Source organism: Saimiri boliviensis, chromosome 12, assembly GCF_048565385.1.
Source record: "Saimiri boliviensis isolate mSaiBol1 chromosome 12, mSaiBol1.pri, whole genome shotgun sequence".
In the NCBI taxonomy this organism is placed as follows: Eukaryota; Metazoa; Chordata; class Mammalia; order Primates; family Cebidae; genus Saimiri; species Saimiri boliviensis.
In genome coordinates, this window is record NC_133460.1 from 78,168,844 (window position 1) to 78,195,286 (window position 26,443).

The window sequence follows — 26,443 nt, forward strand, 5'->3', positions numbered from 1 at the left end:
TAAAACTGATGGCAACCGATGATCAGCTCTAACGCCTACCTTAGAAGCCAGTAATGGTTTGGTGTCTTCAATTTCAATAACGACGTCCCGGCATGGTGGGGCAGACAGAAGGGAGGCTGCAAGACAAATCATTTCTTAATCTAAGATACTTAGAGAAATACAGTGGTGAATATTCTACTCCAAGTTCAAGTTTAACAGCCATAGGGTGGATGGTAGAGTTTATTCCGGGATGAGGAAATAGAGAGGGCAACTCTTGAATGTAGAAAATAACCCAATAATCCATCACTTACCCCAAATATAATACAGTTTTAGACATTTTCTAGGGGATTATAGGGTCCATCACTGTTTTGTTTTAGACATTTAGTCCAGTGCCTATGTAGAAAGTGCTCAAAAAAGAATTGTGTTGGCTGGGCACAATGGCTCACACCTGTAATTCCAGCACTTTGGGAGGCTGAGGTGGGTGGATCATGAGGTCAAGAGATCGAGACCACACTGGCTAATGAGGTGAAACCCCATCTCTACTAAAAATACAAAATTAGCCAGGCATGGTGGTGGGTACCTGTAATCCCAGCTACTCAGGAGGCTGAGGCAGGAGAATCAGTTGAATCTGGGAGATGGAAGTTGCAGCAAGAGAAGATCACATGAGGGACAAAGTGAGACTCTGAGAAGAAAGGAAGGAAGGAAGGAAGGAAGGAAAGGAAGAAAGGAAGGAAGGAAGGAAAGAAGGAAGGAAGGAGAAAAGAGAAAAGAAGGAAGGAAGGAAAGGAAGGAAAGAAGGAAGGAGGGAGGGAGGGAGGGAAAGAAAACAGAGAAAGAGACGGGGAGGGAGAGGGAGGGAGGGAGGGAAAGAGCTGTGTCAATACATGTCTTTGGAGGGTGCAGGAGTAGTGACGGGGAACTGACTTTTTTTTAACTTCAATAGCATTTGGGGTACAAGAGGTTTTTGGTTACATGGATGAATTATACAGCGGTGAATTTTGAGATTTTAGTGCACCTGTCACCTGAGTAGTGTACATTGTGCCTGATATGTAGTCTTTTATCCCTCCCCCACTTCTAACTTCGGAGTCTCCAATGTCCGTTACACCACTCTGTGTGCCTTTCTGTTCCCATAGCTTAGCTCCTGCTGTAAGTGAGAACATACAGACAGCCTACAGCTAAAGGAGGCTTCTTTTCTTGAAATTTGTTCTTAAAACAGAGAAAATAAGGAAGAGAAAAAATGAGACAAAGAAGAAAAAGGAGAGGTAGGGGCTAGGGGAGGGATAGCATTAGGAGAAATACCTAATGTAGATGATGGGTTGATGGGTGCAGCAAACCACCATGGCACGTGTATACCTGTGTAACCTGCACGTTTTGCACGTGTATCTCAGAACTTAAAGTATAACTTTAAAAAAAAAGAAGGGAAAGGAAAGGAAAAGAAAAGCAGGGTGGATTATTGCATATTTCAGGTCTGAGGTTGCAGTGGCTTATTCAGCCCTTGTTCTCAACAGTGTCTGCAAAGGGAGAAGACATGTGCCCTGACTTTATGTACAATTCCCAAAATATCCGTGACTCGGGATTCGGGGGTTAGAGCATGCAGTGAGGAGTAGCCCCTGGGCTTACTACATTTGATTCAGCTAAAGGGGGTACCAAAGCCTCACCCTGGGGTAGGGGTGGGAGGATGAGAGGTACATCTCCCATTTATTGAAGAGGCATCAGACAGGAAGACATTTAACAGGAGGCCACAACCCAGACACGAGAAACCCTGCCAAGCCAACAGAACTTTCTGTTTAACTCACCCTGGCAACAGATTTATAAGATATAACGAAGGAGAGGCTAGAAACCTTTTTTTTTTTTTTTGAGGTGAAGTCTCACTCTGGAATGCAGTGGTGCAATCTCGGCTCACTGCAACCTCCGCCTCCTGGGTTCAAATGAGTTCCCTGCCTCAGCTTCCTAAGTAGCTGGGACTACAGGCGTGTGTCACCACATCCAGCTAATTTTTGTATTTTTAGTAGAGACGGAGTTTCACCATAGGGGCCAGGCTGGTCTTGAACTCCTGACCTCGTGATCTGCCCACGTTGCCCTCCCAAAGTGCTGGGATTATAAGCGTGAGCCACTGCACCCAGCCTAGAAACCTTTTTTGGTACATACCATGTGCTGGGCATTGAGCTAAACACTTTACTTACATAATCTCATTTAATATCTCAATAATCCTGTAGAATATGTGCCATTATCCCCATTTTAAAGATTTTAAAACAAACTGAAGCTAAGAGCAAGCAAGACACTTGCTTCAGGTGAAAGAATGAGTGGTAATGGGGAGTAAGTAACCTAGGTTTGGCTGACTCCAAAGCTTGTGTTTTAACCCCACACAGAGCCTGGAGGAACCAGTGGGGGGATACTGAGGAGGAGGTGAGACTGACATTTCCTGAGTGTGATACATCAGTCACTATGTGAGGTAGTTTTAGATCCATGTGGCACCTCTAGGCCTTGGAAGCAGTCTCTATACTTCCAAGATAAGCTCCCCTGCAGATAGTGACAATCACAACAGTACAGAACAAGACAGCCAGATGAGCAGGGACACAGGAACACAACTGAATGCAAGTTCTTTCCTCTAGGATCAGTTCTCTGCTTTACCTCATGGAAACAATGTCCCAGGGACAGGAGGAGAAAGTTATTCCCTGCGCTTCCAACATGAGGCCATCCAAGCGCCCTCCTCAACTCTTAATCTATCATTTGTTTTATGAAAGAACCAGATTTTCCTTATCTGGGGCTCCCGGAAGCCTCGACCACACTCTACGTTGATTACATAGACCACTAGCCAGGCCTCATCTGCTTTGGGCCCAGCCCGCCCCTGAGCAATAGACACAAACAGGTCCACAGTAAGGGATTCTGGGGCCAGAGGAAGCGTGTAGCATTTGTACCCTCCGAATGCTTTCATGTATTTGGATCAACAAACTTTCATGAAAGCAGTAAGAAAAAAATACCAGGAAAGTGGTTTCTCTCCGTTTAGTAACCTCAAATGAAACAATTCCTACAATTTCAATAATTTGTTGTTATCAAAAAGGCTGCTCTTGGCCGGACGCGGTGGCTCAAGCCTGTAATCCCAGCACTTTGGGAGGCCGAGGCGGGTGGATCACGAGGTCAAGAGATCGAGACCATCCTGGTCAACAAGGTGAAACCCCGTCTCTACGAAAAATACAAAAATTAGCTGGGCATGGTGGCGCGTGCCTGTAATCCCAGCTACTCGGGAGGCTGAGGCAGGAGAATTGCCTGAACCCAGGAGGCGGAGGTTGCGGTGAGCCGAGATCGCGCCATTGCACTCCAGCCTGGGTAACAAGAGCGAAACTCCGTCTCAAAAAAAAAAAAAAAAAAAAAAAAAAAAAAGGCTGCTCTTTTAGGCACCATCAGTTCAGCATAAAATGTTTTACATGGGACATTTCTTGATAAGCACATGCAGAGTTTTGCTTAAAGGTGACTATGGATGTTTTTTTCTCTTTGACTCAGGGATCCAGGATGCTCAGTCAGACCTACCTAGCAGATGAGTTTCAGAGGCTCTGTAAAGTCAATACTAACCCTTATGAAAGCTTTAATAGAACCCGTTAGTGACAGAGCTGCTTAAATAGAAGACATCTGCTTTAGTCTTGAAGCCACCAAGGATCAGCTGAATGAGGGTGTTCCAGCCCTCCCACAGTGTCTAATTTCTGAGGCCACAGGCCTGGGATCTCTTACACTGATGTGAGGTAGCCCCCAGCCCCTAACAGTCCCTAGCACATGGGGAGCTAAAAGCAGGTAACTATTGAACGGGTAATTGCACAATGCTGTGTCACTAGCTATTATTTATTATGGAAATCTAAAGTAAGCATTATGCCCTGCTCTATCATTTACATATTAATTATATGTGCTAATGAGGTAGGACCACAGACGGAAAGCAATTTGAAATAAAATCTCCTCTCTCAATGTTCATGGGGTCAGGGAGCTTGCTGTTTTCCCCATCAAGATATTTATCACACTGGACTGCAACTGCACATTTTCTTGTTTGCCTTCCCTGCTGGACTCTTGCCTTGTATGAGGGGAACATGGCTGTCTTGGTCCCCACTGTCCCCAGATATCTAGAACAGCACATAGCAGTCAACGAGCACTTCCTAACCATTCAGTGAAAGGTGGAAGAAATGACTTCATCCTCATCACTGATGTGGGAACAGCTCTCCCTGCTCTGCTACCTGCATGATAAAAGGTAAATAGGGAACATTCATGAGGCACTTAACATTTCCTCAAAAGAAGCCTTACGTTCACCCAGGAGCAGGACTTCAGAGAGGAACCCCTCGAGCATTCCACCCACCCCTAAAACGAGGCCAAGATTCCAGCCCAGCCCTGCCACTTACTAACAATATAACCTTGGGAAAGTGACGTCACCCACTCCAACTCACACTGTTGGCTCATCTGTAAAATGTAGGTAGACAACGAATCCAGGACTTACCTTGAGAGGGTTTGTAAAGATTAAATCAGAGCCATGCATGAAAAGCCCCCAGACTGACGCACAGACTTGCATGTTACCTTTGAGCTGTGGGACAATATCCTCTTTCCCTGCATAAGGGTCGCAGCGAAAGCGGTCCAGGCGGTCGATGGTGCACTGGCCGACGACAGGCTTCCGCCCAAACTGTCTGTGGTCGATGACCTTGATCACCAGGGGGGGCATGTATAATTCCTCCTTCGGCAAGAACTGGGGATCACAAAGGTAGGTGTCATTTCTCTTTACAAGACCAGACAAGGGCAGCTTTGAGAAAAATTTCCCCAGTGGACCAGTCCAGATTCTCTTTGCCACACAGCCCAGAGGACTCACAATAAATCATTCAGTTACTTATGGGCTGGGCAAGGAGCTCAATGCTTAAGAGCAAGGGCTGTCAGCCAGACTGCCTGGGGCCAAATCCTGGTGCTGCCACCATCAACTGCCGGACTAACCCTTCCATGCCCCCCATTATTTCATGAGTAATAGTAGAATTGTTGAATTACTATATGTGACGAGTACTTAGAATAGTACCCGGCCCATGCTGTGTCCTGTAAGTGTGGAATTACCGACTTGTACTGTTTGTCACTGCCCTGTACTCTTTGCTCTGCTCTGCCTCCTGGGAGGGGACATGCGCAAGGCTAACAAGCCCAGAGCTTTGGTCATCTACTAGCCAAGTTCTTTTTTTTTTTTTTTGAGACAGAGTTTCGCTCTTGTTACCCAGGCTGGAGTGCAATGGTGCGGTCTCGGCTCACCGCAACCTCCGCCTCCTGGGTTCAGGCAATTCTCCTGCCTCAGCCTCCTGAGTAGCTGGGATTATAGGCACGCGCCACCATGCCCAGCTAATTTTTTGTATTTTTAGTAGAGACGGGGTTTCACCATGTTGACCTGGATGGTCTCGATCTCTTGACCTCGTGATCCACCCGCCTCGGCCTCCCAAAGTGCTGGGATTACAGGCGTGAGCCACCGCGCCCGGCCCACTAGCCAAGTTCTGAGCAGACTTTAGAAATGGTCAAGACAAAACTGAACCTCTAAGATAAATAACTGTGGCTAAGAGTCTTTTTGCCCTGGAAATTCAGTGCAAAAATGGATTGCTGCTTTTTCCTGGACTCCCCCGGCTCCCTCTCATGGAATTTGGTGGCTTCGGTGACAATGTCTGATTGGGGAATCATGGGCTGACCTAGGGCCCCACTTGGTATGTGGTTCAGGTGAATTTCTGTCTCTGGCCTGACACAGGAATAGAAGCTGGGATTATCTGAGTGGTTTTTCTCATCTCTGCTGACCAAGGCTAGATTCTAGACTAGAACTTGGAAGGGGAGGGAGGTGTGGGGAGTGAACAAGGACAGGTGGAGTGGCCCGGGGTCAACCACTTTGGGACTCCGGCTGGGAGCATCCCAGTGGCTCGCCATCTGTTGCATGACAGGCAGGAGAGCATGGGCTTTGGGGCTGGAGGGACCTCTGTGCAAACGCTGGCCACTTGCTAGCGATGTCTCCTTGTGTACATTAGTTATCTCTTGGTTTTCCCCAAAGCGGGTATAAGAGGGGTGAAGATGTTTACCCCGCAGGATTAAAGACCAGGTGTACCAAGTAAGAATGCATCTAGCACTGCATGGCAGCTGTCACTGTAGTTAGGACACAGTCACTGCGGTATAGATGGTGTGGCCTAACACTACGACACTGGGTAAACCATTTCCCCTCTTTAGGCCAAAGATTTCTCCTCTGTAAAATAAGAGACTGAAGCATGTGACCCTGGAATTCAAGAGCACTGTATTGGAGACATCAAGGTCAGGAAAATGACTGGGGTGGGGCAAGGAATGGGAAACTTCTAGGTCTTCCAACACTTCAAGGTAATGAACTGTCTTTATTTCACCTATTTATACAATAGAGTAAAAACGGAAGGGTTTTTGTTTTGTTTTGTTTTTGTTTGGTAAAAGTTAAGAAATTAACTGCTTTAGGCTGGGCATGGTGGCTCATGCCTATAATCCCAGCACTTTGGGAGGCTGAGGCAGGTGGATTACCTGAGGTCGGGCGTTCGAGGCCAGCCTGGCCAGCATGGAGAAACCTGGTCTCTACTAAAAATACAAAATAAACTGGGGTATTTTTTTGTTTCAGTGCAAAAAATACCCCAGCTAACTTTGTATTTTAGTAAAGACGGGTATGGTGGCGCATCCCTGTAATCCCAGCTACTCGGGAGGCTGAGACAGGAAAATCACTTGAACCCAGGAGGCGGAGGTTGCAGTGAGCCAAGATCACACCACTGCACTCCAGCCTGGGCAACAAGAGTGAAACTCCGTCTCAAAAAATTAAAATTAAAAATTTTTTTTTTTTTTTTTGAGACGGAGTTTCACTCTTGTTACCCAGGCTGGAGTGCAATGGCACGATCTCGGCTCACCGCAACCTCCGCCTCCTGGGTTCAGGCGATTCTCCTGCCTCAGCCTCCTGAGTAGCTGGGATTACAGGCACGCGCCACCATGCCCAGCTAATTTTTTTGTATTTTTAGTAGAGACGGGGTTTCACCATGTTGACCAGGATGGTCTCGATCTCTTGACCTCGTGATCCACCCGCCTCGGCCTCCCAAAGTGCTGGGATTACAGGCTTGAGCCACCGTGCCCGGCCAAAAATTTTTTTAAAAAAGGAAAGAAATGAACTGCTTTAAGAACGAAAAGACTAGGTGACCTCTTCTCGCCCCAGGTATTATAGGGTCTGTGATGGAGGGCTGGGAACTCACATCTTTACCATTCAGAGGGTAGCCTCGATGGAGCACAGAAGGTGCCATCCCAGGGGCACCTGGAGGTGGGGTACAGTTAGGGGCTACCAGGGGCATGGCCCCATCACCCCATATACCTCCCCTCACAGCAGCCCCTTCCCCATACAGCCCGTCCTCATCCGGAAGATTCTGATCCATGCACATCTGTAGGGGGTATATCTGGTCCACGCATAACTGGGGGTTAATATTCTGCCCTCATAGGGTTGACCAAGAGCCTGTAATAGATACCTGAATAGATGGAAAGTTTACTGGAGAAATAAGTAAGTATTGCTCAGATATTTCTGTGCCACTGGAGTTGTTTTGATGCTTTAAGAAATCATCACTACAGTGTGAGAATTTCAGGGGAAAAAGTCGTTGGCAAGCTGAATATAAGGCAGCTTTTATTCAGCTTTTATTTTATTTTATAGAATATAAGGTGTGTCTATTTGTCAGATTTTGGAAATAAACTGCGTGTGTGCACGTGCCTGTGCGTGTGTCTGTGGCATGTACGTTCATATTTCAATGCACATGGGTGATTACAGAGAATCAATACTGTACCACTTTCATGAAGAGAACAGAACTTGGAAAGTTGGGTGTCTTCTTAAGATTTTTGATGACCACCGATTCTACCCTTTCTCCTCCACACTCCACGACAAGACTGGGGGATGTGATAGAAGCCATCTGGAAGTTTTTCATATTTCTTAAGCCCCAGGCTAGAATCTAAGAAAACAAATTAAAGAGAGGGAAAGGTAACCCAGCACTTTAAAAATCACATTCAAAATTACTGGCAAAGTCTTTAAGACGAATTTGAACATTATCCTAGTAAGCTTGTAGGTCACGCAAAGAAAGTGGTTTTGCCCCTTTCTTCCTCCTGCCTGAGCCCCTGAAGAAGCAGTGCAGTCAGGAGTGAAGGAATCAAATCCCGGCTGTGCCGTCTAACAGCTTTGTCAACGCTGACAGGGTAACTAACTAACCTCTCTATGTCTCATCTACAAACAAGACTGATCTTATTATCTATCATAGGGTTATTCTGATAATCGCCTGTAAACTTGTTTGTTTTTTTTTTTGAGACAGAGTCTCTGTTGTCCAGGCTGGAGTGCAGGGGCAGCACAAACTAGGCTCACTGCAACTTCTACCCCCAAGTTCAAGCAATTCTCGTGTCTCAGCCGCCCAAGTAGCTGGGATTACAGGCACGTGCCACCGCGCCTGGCTAATTTTTGTATTTTTAGTAGAGACAGGGTTTTACCATGCTAGCCAGGCTGGTCTCAAACCCCTGACTTCAAGTGATCAGCCTGCCTTGGCCTCCCAAAGTGCTGGAATTACAGGCATGAGCCACCATGCCCAGCCCACCAGTCAACTTAACAAGGTGTCTGACATGCAGGCATTTCAAAGTGATGGCCTCAGCCTTTGAGAACTCTTAGCAAGACAGCCAGAGAAGGGAAATCTTGGAGTGTTAACAGCTGCTTGACTGGACAGAGGGAAGTCTTGGGAGTAGGCCAAACACTGTCTCTCAAGCCACCTGGTTGGGACCATCAGCCTGTAGCTGACATGTCAACATTGCCCATGGCTCCCATACAACTTCCATCTCTGCCTCCCTGCCAAGTCCCTATCTCTGGGCATATAAAGTCATTCCCTTCTGGTCCATCTTCCCTCTCCCAGTTCTCCAGCTGATCTGAAAAACCCAGAAACCTGCTGGCTCCCAGTAAATGAGGAGTTTCGATGCTCTCAGGAACACTAGAATTGACCTCTCCTCGTTGCTTCAACAAGCCTCTACTCCCATGAATATCTGCAGTTTTTGGACAAAGTTGTAACGGAAGTTGGACATAGCAAGAAAATACGTAGCAGGATTCTATTTTTTATACAAAGATTCCTGTTCTGCAGTCACAGCTGTTTGATTTAATGAGTAACACGTGGGGGACAGCATACCTCAATGGCAGTGAGCTGGACCACAGGCCTGATCCCCTGGGGGACCATGTACAGATTTGGTGCCCTTTGAGGGGGAAGAATGGGAAGGTTGGAGCCGTCCTGTGAAACAAACATGGATATGTCAATACCTCCCTTTAGTTCAAGCAAACAGTGCCTAGAATTAACACACATTGTAAGCAGCTGACAGAATATATGAGGAAGAACACAGCAATGTACCCTGTCCCTCAGAATGAGTTCTGCGGTGACAAGAACATCTCCACAGGCTTTGTCTCCATTCATTACTGGGTGCCAGAGAAGTTTGGGTGCAATGTCCATTTCTGAGTTCAGTTTCACCAGAGGAGAGAAAATGCTTCGTCCTAAAAATTCATCTTTGCCCTAGGGAAACAAAGGAATCCTTAAATTCCCCAACAATGATCCCTTCAAATTTCCATCATCCCCAAGTTATCTTAGAAATTCTAAATGACCTACCACTTGGTCACTATCAAAAAGTTCCATGATCACTTTGGGTGGATTCTGTAGAATTGTTTGAGGTTCCCCATAGATTTCAACTTCATCGAATATAATTGTTTGGTCCCATGTGGGATTCAGGGTTGAACGGATGATCTCAGTGGTTTTGCTCCGATGGAGGAAAGAGACATGAGCATATGGATCTAAAGCAGAAAGCGAGAATAACAATGGGGCCATGGCTAGAATCTAACTCCCTAGGACCACTCACTGCAACCACATCCTTTCCCTCTGGATATAATGACCGTGGGCTCCCACCATCCTCCTGGAGAGAGGGTTTCTGGGGAGCAGAGAGTTCCCCGTGGGAGGTTCTGGTACTGCAGCAGAGACACCTGAAGCGAGACCCCGACGTGTACTGAGAGGTATCTCTTTGGAGTATGTCCTCACCAAGAGTAATTGGGCCCACTGTTTTTCTCTGCAAGAGCACTGCAGCCGTGGTTGAGGGAAGGCTCTGCAGTCAGATACAACCCAGGTTCAACGCCCACCCTTCACCCCTGCTGCATAACTTTGAGGGAAAAAGAATCTTCCTAAACCTTGGTTCCCTCCTGCATGCATGAAAGTAATATCTGCCTCACAGTGTTGAGGATGAAATGACATAAGGAATGTTAGCTACTTAGGATAGAGCCTGTCCTATAGGGAGTATCTGACAAATGCTAGTTTTTATTATAGTTGTTTCTAATGTTGATGGTAATCCATTCATTCAGCAAGTATTTATTGAGTGCCAGGTCTCAAGAGTACAAGAGGAACAGGAAAAGCTCAGATGCTCATAGTTTACAATCTGTGACAGCAGAAAATGTTGACTCACTATATTTAAGAATGGAGAAAGCCGCTGGGCGTGGTGGCTCACGCCTGCAATCCCAGCACTCTGGGAGGCCAAGGTAGGTGGATTACCTGAGGTCAGGAATTCGAGACCAGCTAGACCAACATGGTGAAACTCCATCTCTACTAAAAATACAAAATTAGCAGGGTGTGGTGGTGCATGCCTGTAATCCCAGCTACTTGGGAGGCTGAGGCAGGAGAATTGATTGAACTTGGGAGGTGGAGGTTGCGGTGAGCCAAGATCGCACAATTGCACTGCCTGGGCAACAAGAGCAAAACTCCTTCTCAAAAATAAACAAGAAAAATAAAATAAAGAATGGAGAGAAAGCAATGTTGTGTATGGAGAAACAATCTATGTTCTCCTCCATGCAAAATAATTTCATCAAACCTTTTTGCAGTTGCCTGGGGGCTGACGTATCTGAAAAATAACACAGTATCTAGTCTGAAGCTCTTGTATAAACTAAAAGTGTTTGGTTTCTAGAAGTGGAGTAATCATATAAACCCTTTGCTTTTGCCCTGATGATAATTCTTCTATCTCAAACTGCAAGGAATGTGCTTAAAGTTTTAAGAAGCTTTAGTCAGGAATTTTGGAAATATTTTTTTTGACTCAGTGATAGAGTGCCCCCTGGTGGAAAACATTTGAAAATGTCTTCAAAGACCACATTGGAGATGTACGTATATTGCAGGGATAATCTTGAATCTGGTCAAATTTGTATGAAAAGGAAACCACTCACAAATATTGGTAAATATTAGTGCTTGAAACATGCTTCAAAACTGATGTGAGCACATGAGAGTCGGGCAAATGCTTTAACACGTTTCCCGGTTGGAATAAAAAAGTGCAGTTCAGGGCAAAAGGGAAATGGGGTTAAGAGTTGTTTCCACAGAAAGCCCAGGGAAGCTCTGCTGGGCGTTAAGTCCTAAAGTGGAATGCTCCCCAGATAGCCTGAACTATCCATGGTTCAGCAGCAAGGACTCAAATCCCCAGGCAGGCATGTTCTCCCCTCCTCCCCCCTCCCTTGCCAATAGCCTTCCTCTCAGAACCAGTCCAAAGCCACAAAAGCAGCTGGGGTGTCAGTGCAAGAGATGACAGAGCCTCACGGTATCGCGTATCTGGGGAGCAGGCAGAGGAGGAGGTTAAAATGAACTCTAAACTGCTCAAAGCCTGGTGCGGTAGGCAGACGGGCAAACTTGTCATCTTTTTGATACCTTGAAAGAGCCTACAGAAACACTTAAAGGATCTTAATTTCCCAATCAACCCAAGGGTCTAGGGAGGAAAACACAGCCATGAATATAAATAGAGATGAGAACTCACTTTCTCGGTGCTTATTACTTAATCAATTAATATCTATTAGTACCAAAGGATCTTCTATGTATCACTAGCACCCAGCAATGGTGCCTGAAGGATTCAGTGATGATTTATCTAACGATTGAGCAAGTTAGCTTTCAGCATGCAACGACAATCTCCACATGAAAAGGGTTTGTGTTAGAAAGGACAAGGCATTCACTTGACACACAGAAGTGAATAGCATGCTATATAATCATGTGTAGCAAGAAGATTCTTTCCCTTTACCTGAAAAGCTATCCTTGTCCAAAGCCAGGAGGTTTCTGGCTTGATAGACATAGCAGCGCAGATGGTAGATGTAGACTCCTAAAAAACAAAATGACGATTACTTACAAGAAATGTAACAAAAAACATAACAAAAAAACAAAAACAAAAAAGAAATTTAACACCGTAAACTGCTATTTTACTGGAATATTTGAAAAAAAAAACATACATGTTTCTGATAAATGGGCCACCTGAATCTGTTATAGATCCCCACAGTAAAGAGCACATAGAATAGTGATGATGCGTCCTCCCAAAGTGGTTCAATAAGCTGAGATCATGCCACTGCACTCCAGCCTGGGCGACAGAGTGAGACTTGGTCTTAAAATATACATATGAATTCTTTTGTTTTTGTTTTTGTTTTGAGATGGAGTTTCGCTCTTACTACCCAGGCTGGAGTGCAATGGCACGATCTCGGCTCACCGCAGCCTCTGCCTCCTGGGTTCAGGCAATTCTCCTGCCTCAGCCCCTGAGTAGCTGGGATTACAGGCATGCGCCGCCATGCCCAGCTAATTTTTTGTATTTTTTTTTAGTAGAGACGGGGTTTCACCATGTTGACCAGGATGGTCTCGATCTCTTGACCTCGTGATCCACCCGCCTCGGCCTCCCAAAGTGCTGGGATTACAGACTTGAGCCACCGCGCCCGGCCTTTTACATGTGAATTCTTTTTAAATAATACTACAGAGAGCTCAGTGAAAAGTGTGTCAATCAGGAAAACATTACCTCTGTTATAAACTATCTGAACATAGGGTGCTGCTTGTCATCACAGACTTTAAAATGAAACTGGGTCTCCAGCAGTTACAGGAATAGGGCTTTCTATACTACTTCAGCACCAGATCTGGGAAACAGTTATCTTCTAAAAGTTTCTGTGACATTTCAAAATCTTCATACTCCTTATTATATTCTTTGTCTCTCTTCCTCTGACATTCTGACACTCTGTCTCTGTCTGACACTCTGTCTCTCTCTCTCGCTCTCTCGCTCTCTCTCTGACACTCTGTCTCTCTCTGTCTCTGACACTCTCTCTGTCTCTGTCTCTCTCTCTCTCTCTGTGAGATAGCAGAGCTTTGTGATTCCATGCACATATTCTGGGAGCTCCACTATCTGAGTTCAAATCTTGTCTCTAGTGCTTACAAGCCATTAGACTTTGGGCAAGTTATTTAATCTTCCTGTGCCTTGGTTCCCTCTTCTGTAAAATGGGGACAATAATAGCACCTACCTTATAGGGTTGTTAGGAGGATTAACCAAGTTATAATATGTATAGTTCCTAGCCCATGCTAAGAGCTAAGACCTATGTAAGTGTTTGCTAATATTATTGTAGAGTAGGTCTGTCTCAGCCCCCAAATCCTGAAGGTTATTATTGAAATCAACTTTTATTTAATTTTTTGTGCCTTTTTTCCTAGTTAAAATTTCAATTTTGGAGGCTTACTAGATAGAGTAAACACATCTTAGATAGACTGTTAAAATCAATGATTTGACCATGCTTCACCTAAAATATGATATGGTTTTCAACTGTATTTTTAAAAACCCCTTTCATCAAGGATGAAAATGAAAGTCATGTTTGCACGAAGAGATTTTTAAAATCATATTTGGTGATTTGAAGAGTTTCCTTGAGATAAAAGGAAGTGGAATTCACAAAGTCATGTTTAAATTCACTATTGGCCAGGTGTAGTGGCTCATGCCTGTAATCCCAGCACTTTAGGAGGCTGAGGTGGGTGGATCACTAGAGGTCAGGAGGTCGAGACCAGCCTGGCTAATATGGCAAAACCGTGACTCTACTAAAAATACAAAAAATTAGCCAGGGGCATGGTGATGCGCACCTGTAATCCCAGCTACTCAGGAGGCTGAGACAGGAGAATTGCTTGAACCTGGGAGGTGGCAGTGAGCCGAGATCATGCCGCTATATTCCAGCCTGGGTGACAGAGTGAGGCTCCATTTCAAATGAAAATGAATAAAAATAAATTTAAAAAAATAAAACTCACTGTCAAAATTGCAGGAAACAATGGGGGTGTTTGCTCCGAACACAGTGGTGGCGCTGTGCTTCTGCTTCTCCACAGTCTTCTCATCCCCATCTTCCGTCGTGTCTGCCCCCTAAAGTCAATTAACAGTCAGTTAGCAGAGGAGTCAGGAAACACTGCCTAAAGGCAAACCAACCAACCCCGAGGCAAGAATCCCAAACAAATGGAATTCTAGCTTTGTAAAGATGTTCCCGTCCAAACGCCCCATGTTTTTTTAAGAGGAGAAAGTCCCAGGATAGCAAGTGACTTCCCTGAAGTCACTCAGTGGAAAGCAGCCAAGCAGGAAGTGGGAGCCAGCCCTCCTATCTCCAGTCCAGGTTTGCCAAACCCTGATGCTGAAAGGAAGGGAAAAAAAGAAAAAACGTAGAGGATCAACATGGAGTAAAAGGATGGGATAAGGAAGAGAAAGCAGCAGCAGCAGGAGAATGCAGTGGGGTCAGAGTGCAGAAATGCAAAAATAGGCTGTTGGGGCAAGGCTTCTGACCACTCTATTGTTTTATTTTATTTTATATTTTATTTTATTTTTGAGATGGAGTCTTGCTCTGTCACCCCAGGATGGAGTGCAGTGGCATGATCTCAGCTCACTGCAACTTCCAACTCCTGGGTTCAAGCAATTCTCTCTCTCAGCCTCTCGAGTAGCTGGGATTACAGGCACCTGCTGATATGCCCGGCCAATTTTTGTATTTTTATTAGAGACGGAGTTTCATCATCTTGGCCAGGCTGGTCTTGAACTCCTAACCTCGTGTTCCACCTGCCTCGGCCTCCCAAAGTGCTGGGATTATAGGAGTAAGCCACCGCACCCGGCCACCTATTGTTTCAGATCACCCACTGCCATTCTCCTATCCCTTCCTTTCACCTGCTTGCTTTTCCCCCCGACTTCTTTACAGTGCTTCTGTATGAATTGCTCTCTAATTTTGTGAGCTAGCCCTCTGATTTCCTCCCCCTCACATCTTTATATTTAACTTTTTTGGTTTGTTGAACAGTTGCAGTTTCTAAGATATGATTTAAGGAACTTGTGCCTGGGATGTGAATAGATGTTACCTGAAATAAGGGTCCTGGAACAGACACATGTGAAAAATGCTAGGTGTGTTGGCAGGAGTATTTCTTTTTCTTTTTCTTTTTTTTTTTTGAGACAGAGTTTCGCTCTTGTTACCCAGGCTGGAGTGCAATGGCGCGATCTCAGCTCACCGCAACCTCCGCCTCCTGGGTTCAGGCAATTCTCCTGCCTCAGCCTCCTGAGTAGCTGGGATTACAGGCACGCGCCACCATGCCCAGCTAATTTTTTGCACCTTTAGTAGAGACAGGGTTTCACCATGTTGACCAGGATGGTCTTGATCTCTTGACCTCGTGATCCACCCGCCTCGGCCTCCCAAAGTGCTGGGATTACAGGCTTGAGCCACCGCGCGAATACTCCTGTGCTCATGGTCTATTCATTCTACAGGAGGTACTGAGTACCCAGGATGTGTGGCTTTCCCTCAGCCTGTTAATACTTGCCATCTTATGGTACTGGAATTACAGGCATTTCTGTGGAGGTGGCAGTGCTGTATCTAACACTCACATATTTTCTCTACACCAATACGATCTGCACTCTGGCAACCTAGTACTTACAAGGGCACCTTCAAGTTTAAAGATGGCAGCTGCACCATGTGTTTCTGAAGGAGCCATTTTTCTCCTCCAGCGTCTGCGGCGAAAGGTATCTGAACTTCGTTGTTTCCAGTGAAATTTCCAGCCAATTAAAGAAGCATATTCCCAACCTTCTTGGTCTTCCAATTCCTCCATGGCCTAAAACAGAAGTAAAAATGTTAAGGATGATGACGATGATGATGATGATATTCCTTATATTAATAAAACAGGTCGGTCGGGCGCGGTGGCTCAAGCCTGTAATCCCAGCACTTTGGGAGGCCGAGGCGGGTGGATCACACGGTCAAGAGTTCGAGACCATCCTGGTCGATATGGTGAAACCCCATCTCTGCTAAAAATACAAAAAATTAGCTGGGCATGGTGGCACATGCCTGTAATCCCAGCTACTCAGGAGGCTGAGGCAGAATTGCCTGAACCCAGGAGGCGGAGGTTGCGGTGAGCCGAGATCGCGCCATTGCACTCCAGCCTGGTAACAAGAACGAAACGCCGTCTCAAAAAAAATAAAAAATAAAAAAATAAAAAAATAAAACAAGTCATTTGATCAATCAACAGATACATAGTATTCAAAATCAACTCTTTGCCAAGTACTGAGCTAGAGCCAGGAATACAGAAAAGAAAAAAAGACAAGACCTGTGCCCTTGCAGAGCCGATGGACTGTGGGGGTGCAGAGAGATAAGCAGGCAATTACAGCTCCATGGTGGACCTACCCTCACGAGGAGCACCTCATTCAGACTCGGGGTGGGTAAAGCAAGTGGACTCTTTCTCAAATTGCTTTCTGTTTGCTCACTTCATTAGTATATAAAAATGTTGCTAGTGTGATGTAGTTTGTAAAACACTGACATCTCCACTATACGTAGGTAGGAAAAAAAATTAAATGCCCGCCCCCCTACCCAAGGTTTAAATGTTTTGCCTGAGTTAATAGTTGCCATAACTAGGAATTAAGTGATAGGTCAGAATATATTATTTCTGTAATAACTAACAACAAATTTGTATGCTACTTTTCAGCTTAAAAACTATTGATATACAAGTGGTATCAGTTTTCAATGTTATATTCTATTCATTCAACAAATCTGAGTGCCTACTATGTGACAGGGATCATGTTAGGGGTGAGGACACAGTGAAGAAAAGATAGAGTCTTTGCCTTCATGTAGCTGACATTTTCATGGCAGAAATTTTATTTAGCTATCCTAAAAGTATGACTGGATTTAATAAATGTAAAATATTATGGAATAATATTTATGATCTGAGAAGAGCTCCATGGGGGTAATTACTGTCGCTGGGTCTATTTTTTTCACTTAGAATGAATGTAAAAGGCAGGTTAAGCATAATCTTCTACGTGACCCTCTAGTAATATTAATAGTAGCAGTGAAAGATTTCACAAAGGCAAGAGTAAGGCAGGTTAGGAAACATGATCAAAGTCTCAGCAATGCTCATTAGTAGAACCGGGCCATAGCCGGAGCCTTCTGACTGGTGGCTCAGTGTTCCTTCCACTTCAACCTGGTGCTCTCAGGTGGGAGAGGGTTCCAGCACCTCTAGAAATTTCTCACCCCATCAGAATGGGATAATTAAACAATAAAAATGCATTAATTAAACTAAAGAGCTTCTGCACAGCAAAAGAAACTATCATCAGAGTGAACAGGCAACCTACGAATGGGAGAAAAGTTTTGCAATCTATCCGTCTGACAAAGGTCTAATATCCAGAATCTACAAGGAACTTAAGCAAATTTACAAGAAAAAACCAACAACCTCATTAAAAGGGGGAAATGACATGAACAGATACTTCTCAAAAGACATTTATGCGGCCAAGAAACATGAAAAAAAGCTCAACATCACTGATCATTAGAGAAATGCAAATAAAAACCACAATGAGATACCATCTCACACCAGTCAGAATAGAGATTATTAAAAAGTCAAGAAACAACAGATGCTGGTGAGGCTGTGGAAAAATAGGAACACTTTTACACTGTTGGTGGAAGTGTAAATTAGCTCAACATTGTGGAAGACAGTGTGGCGATTCCTCAAAGACCTAGAACCAGAAACGCCGTTTGACCCAGCAATCTCATTAGTGGGTACACACCCAGAGGATTATAAAGAATTCTATTATAAAGAAGCATGCATGCATGCATATTTTCATTGCAGCACTATTCACAATAGCAAATACATGGAATCAACCCAAATGCCCATCAATAATAGACTGGATAAAGAAAATGTGCTACATACACACCATGGAATACTATACAGCCATAAAAAGGAATGAGATTGTGTACTTTGCAGGGACATGGATGGAGCTGGAGGCCACCATCCTCAGCAAACTAACATGGAAACATAAAACCAAATACCACATGTTCTCACTTACAGGTAGGAGCTGAACAATGAGAACACATGGACACTTGGAGGGAAACAACACACACTGGGGCCAGGGGGTGGAGGGAGGGAGAGCAGCAGGATAAAGAACGAATACATGCTGGGTTTAATACCTAAGTGATGGGTTGATAGGAGCAGCAAACCACCATGGGACACATTTACCTATGAAACAAACCTGCACATCCTGGGCATGTATCTTGGAACTTAAAATTAAATTGTAAACGAAGACTCATTCATTAGCTCATTTATTTGACTAGATTATTTACTGAGAGCACATTTCTGAGTTAGCAAGGAGGATACAAAGACGACTCTGGCTCCATTTTTGCTTCCAGAAGCTCACCATCTAATAAAAGTAATGTCATAGCACCTACTAGAGTTATGCATTCTGTGGAATAGAGAGAGTTCCTGGTGTTCCTATTACAACACCAGCTTTGACACTTACTAGATACTTGGCCTAGAGCAAGTCTACTTAAACTCTGTGAACATTATCTGTAAAACGGCCATAAAATCCAAACCTTAGAGACTATAGGTGATGCCTATTCAGTACCTAGCCTTATAGAAAGCCCCTTCTATACATGCCACTTACTCTGAGTGTTATTGTTCTATCAAAATTATTATTCCATTTAAAGCTTACCATGCCCTAATTGGAAGGTATAGATATTCCCATTTTGCAGATGAGAAAGAAAGGGAAGTCAGAGTTTGAATCTTCACACATCTTGTTCCAAGTTCTAAGCTACTGCTGCGACTATATTATGCTGCCAAAATAATTTCCGTTTAACACCTCTGTAGCAGTTCTCAACATTTATCCTGCCTCAGAATCACCAGGATGGTTTGCTGAACTACAGATGGCTGGGCCCAGCCACGTGATTCCTAGATCAGTAGGGCTGGGATGGGACAGTTCTAACAAATTCCCAGGTGATGGTGATATTGCCGGCTGTGATGCGCTCACTTTGAGAGCCTCGAGTGCAGCCGAATGGATTTGCAAACAGTTTTTGCAGAAACGCCTAGTTAGCTGGGACTTTGTGGTCAGGAGGGCAGAGCTCCCCAGACCAGCTCTGTTCCCTGACTCCTCTTACCCTCGCGGTGCTTGAAGCAGTCTGTGTTGAATCTTTCCTGCGTTTTCGGACCAGCCTTCGCCGTCTATGAGTATGGTACATTTTCTCTGCTGCAACCCAGGATTTGGGCTTATGATCAGGAGGAATGGTGATTCCATATTCCCAGCCTGGAACAGAGTTTGTGAATAGTTACCCAAAAGAGATGCACTTGCCAGATCACCAAATAAACCTCCAGGAAATATTCAGTCACTCTCCCAGCCCCCAGACGCTCTCTACTATCATGACCGAATGCGTGGCTCTTTTCATTTTGCTGGGATGTCCAGGCAAACTGAATACAGCCTTGTTCCCATTGAGTTCCTCAAAATACTTCCTTGGTGGCCATGGGGTTCTCCTCCACTTTTATGCTTCTGGTCATTCATGGTAATTGAATGCATTTAAGAATAAAGCCCAGGGCCGGGCGTGGTGGCTCAAGCCTGTAATCCCAGCACTTTGGGAGGCCGAGGCAGGTGGATCATGAGGTCAAGAGATCGAGACCATCCTGGTCAACATGGTGAAACCCCGTCTCTACTAAAAATACAAAAAATTAGCTGGGCATGGTGGTACGTGCCTGCAATCCCAGCTACTCAGGAGGCTGAGGCAGGAGAATTGCTTGAACCCAGGAGGCGGAGGTTGCGGTGAGCCGAGATCACGCCATTGCACTCCAGCCTGGGTAATAAGAGCTAAAAACTCCATCTCAAAAAAAAAAAAAAAAAAAAAGAATAAAGCCCAATTCAAGAGGAGAAACCACAGGTGAGGGTGTGGGCTGCGCGGGTGCACAGCCTGGGTTCAAATCAGCATCACCACATGTTGGCTGTTAACTAAATGGTTTCCTGCAAGTTGGTAAACCTGCCTATGGCCCAATTTCCCCACTGTACAGATAAAACACACCTTTTTATAGGGTTACAATATTTTAACACTATCAAAATAACATTTGCAAAGCATGAGGGCCATACTTAGCACATAGTTACTGCTCAATCAATGCTCACGATTATTCTAAGATCTGGTATGTACATCAAGATCAGCAAGGAACCTATAATCCATGTGAAATCTTCTGGGTCAATGTCAGTTCTATGCCCCATGCACAGAGAAAGAAATGAATCAGGTTTTCTATTTTGATAATTCCAAATGCTATTATTCACTTAATTTCAATTAAGTGAGAAAAAGACAAACACCAGAAGTTATATCAATAATCTGCATTATTGGTGCATACGATGACTTTAAGGGCAGTTTACAGCTTTCTTTTCTGAGCCAGGGGGCTCCTGAATGTGGTGTTCCCAGCGAGATTATGGGGTATGTTAGAACAGAGGAAACCCTGACTGCAGCTCCCTCCCAAATTCTCATCATGGATTCCCAAGCATCTCAAAACCCAACCAGTTGGCCTCCATCACCTGATGATTTTCACTTTTTTTTTGGAGACAAAGTCTCACTCTGCTGCCCAGGCTGGAGTGCAGTGGCATGATCTCAGCTCACTGCATCCTCTGCTGCCCTGGTTCAAGCGATTCTCCTGCCTCAGCCTCCTGAGTATCTGGGATTATAGGCTCCTGCCATCGTGCCTGGCTAATTTTTGTATCTTTAGTAGAGACAGGGTTTCACCATCTTGGCCAGGCTGGTCTTGAACTCCTGACCTCACCCACCTTAGCCTCCTAAAGTGCTGGAATTACAGACGTTAGCCATCGCACCTGGCCTGTTTTTCACTCTTAACACCCTCCTGCCCACTTAGCACTCGTCCATACACTTGCCTGTCCTTTGGATTCTACATTTGACTAGTCTACATTTGACTGCCATGTGACCCAGCTGCCACAGACCAGCAGCCCCCAACTTTTTTGGCACCAAGGACAGGTTCCACGGAAGACATTTTTCTATGGACAGGGTTGTGGGATTAGGGGAGGATGGCTAGATTCCCATAAGGAGCACACAACCTAGACCCCTCTCATGTGCAGTTCACAATAGCGTTCGCACTCTCACGAGACTCTAATGCTGCCGCTGATCTGACAAGAGGCAGAGCGCAGGTGGTGATGCCTACTTGGCCACGGCTCACTTTTGCTGTGTGGTCCAGTTCCTAGCAGGTTACGAACTGGTACTGGTCTGTGGCCAGGGGACTGGGGACCTCTGCCGTAGACCAGCAGAAGTGAGGATCTTCCCTTCCAAGGCAACTGCACCCTGATTAACCAAGGCCCTGCTGCAGAGCCCAATCAGGTCATAGATATACAATATTACCTTTCTCATCCACCGCTCGGTTTATGTCATATGACCACGCATCATCCTCCCATTCCCAACCTGGAGGACAAGTCAACTCGCTGGGCGATGCTGCTTTATCGCCGTTCTTAGGAAACAAAAAGAAACACAAAGAAGAGAGGTAAGCCATCGTGTCAGTCAGATGCAAAAGGCAAGATATAGCTCCTCCCACTGAACTATGGCATTCACACCTTTACTTAGATACCATCTTAGAGATCCGTTTCACTCAGAAAACTCTCTGATCTTTATGCACAACTGCTAAATAAAAATTAGTTTAAACTACCTTATGTTTTTACTGTTGGGGAATAGTATTAGGTTCAATCATGTGAAATTGCTGTTTTTGTAGGTCAAAGTTGCTGAATCTCAGCAATTTCTTTTTTTTTTTTTGAGACGGAGTTTCGTTCTTGTTACCCAGGCTGGAGTGCAATGGCGCGATCTCAATCACCGCAGCCTCCGCCTCCTGGGCTCAGGCAATTCTCCTGTCTCAGCCTCCCGAGTAGCTGGGATTACAGGCACGCGCCACCATGCCCAGCTAATTTTTTGTATTTTTAGTAGAGACGGGGTTTCACCATGTTGACCAGGATGGTCTCAATCTCTTGACCTCGTGATCCACCCGCCTCGGCCTCCCAAAGTGCTGGGAATACAGGCTTGAGCCACCGCGCCCGGCCCTAATCTCAGCAATTTCTTATGGTTCAACTTAATATTATGAAATGGTGCAACTGTCTTTATGAGGTGTTACATGGGAAAGAACCCAACAGAGAATGGGTAAAACATTAAAGATACATGGTTTGGAGTTTTTTTGCTTTTGAGACAGAGTTTTGCTGTGTCACCCAGGCTGGAGTGCAATGGTGCAATCTCAACTCACTGCAACTTCCCTCCCGGGCTCAAGGGATTCTCTTGCCTCAGCCTCTATAGTCGCCTGCCACCACATCTGGCTAATTTTTGTATTTTTAGGAGAGATGGGGTTTCACCATGTTGGCCAAGCTGGTCTTGAACTCCTGACCTTCAGTGATGTATCCATCCCAGCCTCCCAAAGTACTGTGATTACAGGTATACGCCACCACACCCAGGAGACACATGTTTTTGAGTACAGGGAAATGCTGCTGGAGGTTTATGATGTTAGTCATAAACAATTGAGCAAAATTTATGTAAAATATTGACTTAAGTCGATAAACTGCATAAAACTGAAGAGAGCTATGAAAAGAAAGTTCCTAATAAAGGTGGCCCATAAACATGGAAAAATACTTATCTTCACTTTAAATTAAGAGAGTGAAAATTGAAATAACGAGATACCACTTATTCACGTGGCAAAGATTATAAAGTGGGATGGTGAATGTTTAAGGCAAACAGGCTCCTCATGCTTTTGTTGAAAATATGAATTTATAAAACCTTTTTAAAGGTGACAAAATTGTATCAAAATTTTAAATGCATTTAAACCTAGATGAACCAAATCCAAGGATCTTTCCTATAGATACTTTCAGAAGTGAATAAAAATGTATGTTTAAGGATGTTCACTGTTACACTGCTTATAAAAACCAACGACTCAAAACTAAATGCCCAGAAAGAGGGGGTTAAATGAATTATAGCAGGTGCATATAATCAAACATTCTGTGGCCATTTTTAAAAGTTCATAGATCTATATACATTGATATAAAAAATATCCAAGATACATTATTATGTGAAAAATACAAGCTGTGGAATTGTGTGTACAACATAATTCTATTTAGGCAGAAAAAAGGAAGTTATATACTTGTATACGAACAGAAAACAGACATCAATGTTTATCTTTGGGGAGTGAAATATGGATTGGGAGAAGAATTACTTTTGATTTTCTTTAACACTGCTTGGATTTTTTTAAAAGACAAAAACAGTTCATGTGTTATGACACTAAAAACTAGGCCAAGCTGGCCGAACACGATGGCTCACTCCTGTAATCCCAGCACTTTGGGAGGCCAAGGTGGGCAGATCACTTGAGGTCAGGAATTCAAGACCAGCCTGATCAATATGATGAAACCCCATCTCTACTAAAAATACAAAAATTACCCCGTCTCTACTAAAAATACAAAAATGTACCTGTAATCCCAGCTACTCAGGAGGCTGAGACAGCAGAATTGCTTGAACCCAGGAGGTGGAGGTTGCAGCGAGCTGAGATCGTGCCATTGCACTCCAGCCTGGACAGCAAGAGCAAAACACTGTCTCAAAACAACAACAACAAAACTAAAACTAAAAGCAGAAGACTAGGCCAAGCTTGGTGTCTCACTCCGGTAATCCCAGCACTTTGGGAAGCTGAGGCTGGAGGACTGCTTGAGGCCAGGAGTTCAAGACAAGCTTGGGTGACATAATAAGACCCCATCGCTACAAAAAAAATAAAAAATTAGTCTGGCATGGTGGCATGTGCCTGTAGTCCCAGCTACTGGAGAGGCTGAGGCTGGAGGATTGCTTGAGCCCAGGAATTTGAGGTTACAGTGAGCTATGATCTCACTACTGCACTCAGCCTGGGAAACAGAGAAAGACCCTATCTCAAAAAGCCCTCAAACAACAACAAACCCTTGTTGGCTCATAATAAAAATTTACCTAAAAAATTTGCACAATCCAAACTATACCATGTACCAACACCTAGTTAAATAGGCCTCATTTCTATTCTAAAGAAAATAAATACTGTGGCACTAGTGTGGCTTAAGTTATAAGAGGAAGACTCTTCAGAACATAAGATGGAGCAGGGGAGAAGGGTAAAGCCAAGATAGGTCCCCCACAGATCACAATGAGAGGTGACAGGTGAGGGTTTTTCTCCGAAGCAGGCTGCTCACCGCATCTGTGTAGGTGTCCTCGGCTGACTTCCAGTCGCCCCCGGGGTAGCGGGTCTCATTCTGATAGACTTCATCGGTGAACTCCGTGTGACCTGCATCCGCCTCAGTCAGCAAGCTGCGGGGTGAGGAGGGCTCAGGTTACCCAAGGAGACCGGGTAACCCGCGGCCCCAGTGACTCCCAACACTCAGGAAGCATCTACGCCCTGGGAGTGGCACCACTTCCCTCCTTGCTTTACCCCTGTTGGTTCTGACTCCAAATTCCTCTTTGTACTAATCGCTTTGGACATTCCTTTGAAGACAGGGTCTGCTGGAACAATGTGACCTAAATCACAGAGAACTCCTCAAATGAACAAGGTTGCTCCTTCTCAGTATGAGGATGGGGTCTGGGAAAACAGTACTGTGGGCAGCTTCTTACAAGGACCACAGACATCTTCCATGTGCAGTTCGGGGCTGCTCAGCTTTTTCTCAATGAAACTCTTGGCTAACAGTTCAAAAGAAAGAGAGCCGTCTCTGCTATTTTTTAAAACCTAGCGGAGATGGTCTCATGAAGCCAAATATGGAAATGTTTACTCCTGGCTTGCTTGGTCTACATATCACAAACTGAGAGGAGGAGTTTAAGTTTTCTGGAGAGTTCCTAGGTAGAGAGCCAAACCAGGTCATTTAAGACTCCAAATTCCATTTGGGCGTTTGGGAAATCCATACTCTCGCGCATGCCAATTTCCCTCTTGGATTGGAACTATTTGGACAACCTGCAGAGGAAAGTTACAGAGCCTCCAACTTTGCCTCAAGTCTTCTGCCAGGTACCTACTCAAATGAGGCTTTTTTCCCTTTATTGTTTGTGCGTCTTGTCTCTGCTGTATTCTCCTCTAGAATCCAGCACGGGAAAGGAATCAAAAAAACAATAGTCCCAACCATTTACATAAATGAGCCATCACTTCTCTGGGCCTCAGAAAAGGGGGATAAAAGCTCTGGCTGCTACCTCTAGGATTCCATCAAGCCCTAACATGCTTTGACCTTCTGCTTTTTCTATCACAATTTCCCCTACCCTTTCCCTGTCCTCACTAACCTTCCTTCCTTCCAGCCAATTCAAACCCCATTTTCCTTCCCCTGACCAATCTCCCCCAACTCCACCCAAAGCAAGCTGCCCGAGTTGAAAGCAGTCATGCGCAAGCTTGTGTGGGTCTTAAGGGAGCAGCATGCTCACTTGCCCCCCTCCCTCCCTAATGCCTATGCAATCACAGGAAACGGACCACGGCAAGCCCAAACTCTAGTTGGAAGCCTTAAAAATTCAACTTCACAAGCTTATTTCCTCCCACCTCAAGGATGCTGTCAACAGATGCCAAGAAAAGGGAATGCTGGTTCTAGTGTTGTTGGCAACGTTTAGAAAACAGGCTCTAGTGTCCCCCAGACTCCAGGGGAAGCATGCTTACCACCTTTTACTGTTTATTTTTTTTAAAAAAATAATGGCTTTTGAGATGTAGTTCACATATATGGAATTCATCCACTTACATGTACCTTCTCTGTTTCTTGCAGACTTTCTAGCATGACAGCTGAGTACTGGTTTGGGTGCCCATGCTGGATTCAGATGCGCCTTTGGACAAGTTATTTAATCTCTCTAGATCTGCGTTTCCTCATTTGCAAAGTGGAGATAATACTACTACTTGTTGGCAGATAATTCTCTGAGAGTCTCTCGAGTTTCTGCACCTCTTGCAAGCCAAGGCACTGACGGCCTTTGTCATGGGCTGTCTTTTCAAAGATGTTTCTATGGGGAACACTAAGATAGTGTCTCTCTGTGCAGCAAAGGGTCAACCTGCTTACTGCCCATTATAAAAAATTCCAGTTCCCTAAGGTCAGAGTCCCTCTGTTATGATTCAATCTACTGCATGTACAAGTGTCATCTGGCCCTCTTCATGTTACTCTGCAGGAACAGGGGCATGAAGAGGTCAAGCAAATGTTGACACGTGCCAGCATCTGTGGAACTATGGCAGGTAACCTTGTTCTCTTGCAAGTAGGGTCAAATCTCAGATCCTTCTTGCCACTACTTCCCTTGTAGGGCTGTAATAAAGGTGAAATAAGATGACGCCAGTGCCCAGTATCCTGCCTGACACAGTCACACATAATAAGTTCTCAAAAATGTTAGTTACCAGGTACTTTTTTGACACAGAGCTTCGCTCTCGTGGCCCAGGCTAGAGTGCAATGGTGCAATCTT

At 44.8% G+C, this 26,443-nt stretch overlaps 1 protein-coding gene across 2 annotated transcripts in view; it reads right to left on the reverse strand.

Annotated features, from left to right (window-relative positions):
• Window positions 1–26,443, reverse strand: part of MYOF (myoferlin) — a 185,007-nt gene that overhangs the window by 39,956 nt on the left and 118,608 nt on the right. For both annotated transcript variants that reach the window (XM_074382594.1, XM_039465156.2), the window contains 12 exons: window positions 24,235–24,349; window positions 21,410–21,515; window positions 19,175–19,320; window positions 15,702–15,875; window positions 14,058–14,166; window positions 12,046–12,123; window positions 9,621–9,802; window positions 9,369–9,527; window positions 9,153–9,251; window positions 7,785–7,946; window positions 4,531–4,696; window positions 40–116 (listed from right to left, as the gene is read on the reverse strand). In XM_074382594.1, the coding sequence (XP_074238695.1) occupies window positions 40–116; window positions 4,531–4,696; window positions 7,785–7,946; window positions 9,153–9,251; window positions 9,369–9,527; window positions 9,621–9,802; window positions 12,046–12,123; window positions 14,058–14,166; window positions 15,702–15,875; window positions 19,175–19,320; window positions 21,410–21,515; window positions 24,235–24,349 (1,573 nt within the window). The remainder of the gene's footprint in view (window positions 1–39; window positions 117–4,530; window positions 4,697–7,784; window positions 7,947–9,152; window positions 9,252–9,368; window positions 9,528–9,620; window positions 9,803–12,045; window positions 12,124–14,057; window positions 14,167–15,701; window positions 15,876–19,174; window positions 19,321–21,409; window positions 21,516–24,234; window positions 24,350–26,443) is intronic.